Below are 2,119 nucleotides of genomic sequence, written 5' to 3' on the forward strand. Positions count from 1 at the left end.
GGTCTCAGGATGATTGTCAAAATGTTGTAAAATACGATTCCCTGCCTGCAAATCTCTTCGTAACGCTGCTTGAAATCGGTTGTTTTCTTGTCGAATTGAAAATGTTCCAGTCTCTCGCAATCTATTAAATGTCAACATAAACACTCTTCGGTTTGGCACTCTTCTGTTTGGAAATCGTCGTGCATATTCTCGCACCGCCTTTAAAGCATTACCGTTGCAGAAACCGTATACAAAAACCATATCAGCATATTCACTATTAGAATACGTACGCGGCATATTGCAAAAGACAAAATTCATCTACTGTTAAAGGCTTTCAAAGAGCGACTGACAAATTCATAACAGAAAGTGGAAAATGTAATCAAATATGTCGGTGCTAGATATGGCAAGAAATGTAAACATTTTTTTTCGATTTCTCTGAAACGGAGCAAAAACGAGCATATGTCTATAGGACTTTTTTTCTTAGTTTTTTACTCCTCTACACGCTCCCGAAGTTTTGCCATTTAATTTGGAAACACCCTGTATAATATACATTCTCTCTCTCTCTCTCTCTGTAATGTTACGTGTATATAATAAATTAGATTTTTCTAATATGTTTGAATGAAAACTTGAACGAAATGAATTACTCATTGCAATCAGAATATTTTTGGCAAAAATTTATACAGCTCTTCCATTGTTTTTTCATTTTTCTTCCTCTTTAATTTATATTAGCATATGTTATTCACAATTACATTAAGAATTAGCAAGTAAATGTTTATATCATGTATAGATCTTCTTGCGGAATGACTTAAGCAAATTACTGTCTCTCACATTCTTTAATCTGACGTGAAATTAATTACGAAACATTTACTTTGTTAATGTCGCCACGCAGTATACTCGCTGAAAACGTTATCTTTTTAACGCATTATTGACAAGAGAATCAGTATGATAGATATTAACCGCGTAATAACATCGGTCGTTATCTGCCTTTTTTTCAGGAAAGACTCGCACAAAAGACAAATACCGAGTGGTCTACACGGACTATCAAAGGCTAGAATTAGAAAAAGAGTTTCATATGAATCATTATACCACTATCAAACGTAAGGCGGACCTCGCTGCTCAACTCGGTCTCACGGAACGTCAGGTAAGTCACGTTCCTTTATCAATGAAAATTCTCAAATTATTGCATAGGACGATCATTAAACGGATCAACTCTATGCAGATAAAGATCTGGTTCCAAAATCGACGGGCGAAAGAGCGGAAGCTAATGAAAAAGCAGCAAGAACAAATAAGAGAGCGGCAGATGAGAGCGCAAGACGTTGCAGCGGCGGCCGCGGTAGCGACCTCCACGACGGTGGAGGTGGTGGCTGGAGGTATGATGGGTTATTCCACCGGTGGAACAGAGATGGGTGGGATGCTGGGCGGTCTGATGCAGACCAACGAGAACACTTCTTCCGTGCCTCTTTCAACACCTACGACGTCGACATCTCTACCCACATCTTTACCTACGACACTGTCGCAGCCTACGTCGCAATCGGCGTCGCTGCCCACGACACTGCCTATGCAATATCCAGGACATTCCAATCCAATGTAAAAGTATCTGCTGCCGAGAATTCCGAAGTTCTCCCCGGAAGTTCGAACAACTCATGAGATGGGATGATGCAAATGGGACGGTGAGGTATCTACTGTTTATCGCTTCGAGCACAACGTACAAAGGGTTTTGCGAATGGATAAGCGAATGGATACCGTAAGATAATTATAAAATGCGTGTAAGATGATTAAATATAACTCTCGCACACAACGGCCTGTGATAAACGACCGTTGTTAAACGGATCGTTCGTGGATTACAGATCGTGGAAAAAAACTTTGATCTCACTAATTTCATCGGGTTTATGTCCACGGCGATCCCCGTCAATATAACGGTCGTGCTTTCGATATTTTACGACACCGTTAATTCCGCAAGAGCCTAAAGCCCTGCGCACACAATGGAGGAAATATTAGAAACAATGATAAATTTTTAATATTACAGAAATAAAATATTAGAAATATTTTTTATTTTTCTTTATTTAATAATATTTATACACTCTTGTTCCTAATATTTCATTCGGCGTAAGGTTTAAAGTCGAAAGTGAATATCGAGTGT

General features: G+C 38.9%; 1 protein-coding gene across 1 annotated transcript in view; it reads left to right on the top strand.

Annotated features, from left to right (window-relative positions):
* The window catches only part of LOC108728985 (homeotic protein caudal), a 17,521-nt gene extending 15,607 nt beyond the window's left edge, over positions 1-1,914 (top strand). Inside the window, exons 2-3 of the mRNA XM_018457855.1 lie at positions 975-1,120; positions 1,199-1,914. Of these exons, the coding sequence (XP_018313357.1) occupies positions 975-1,120; positions 1,199-1,570 (518 nt within the window). The 3' untranslated portion in view covers positions 1,571-1,914. The remainder of the gene's footprint in view (positions 1-974; positions 1,121-1,198) is intronic.
* Positions 1,915-2,119: the final 205 nt, after the last annotated feature.

The sequence above is a fragment of the Mycetomoellerius zeteki genome, unplaced genomic scaffold (genome assembly GCF_001594055.1).
Source record: "Mycetomoellerius zeteki isolate Tzet28-1 unplaced genomic scaffold, Tzet1.0 scaffold69, whole genome shotgun sequence".
Classification (NCBI taxonomy): domain Eukaryota; kingdom Metazoa; phylum Arthropoda; class Insecta; order Hymenoptera; family Formicidae; genus Mycetomoellerius; species Mycetomoellerius zeteki.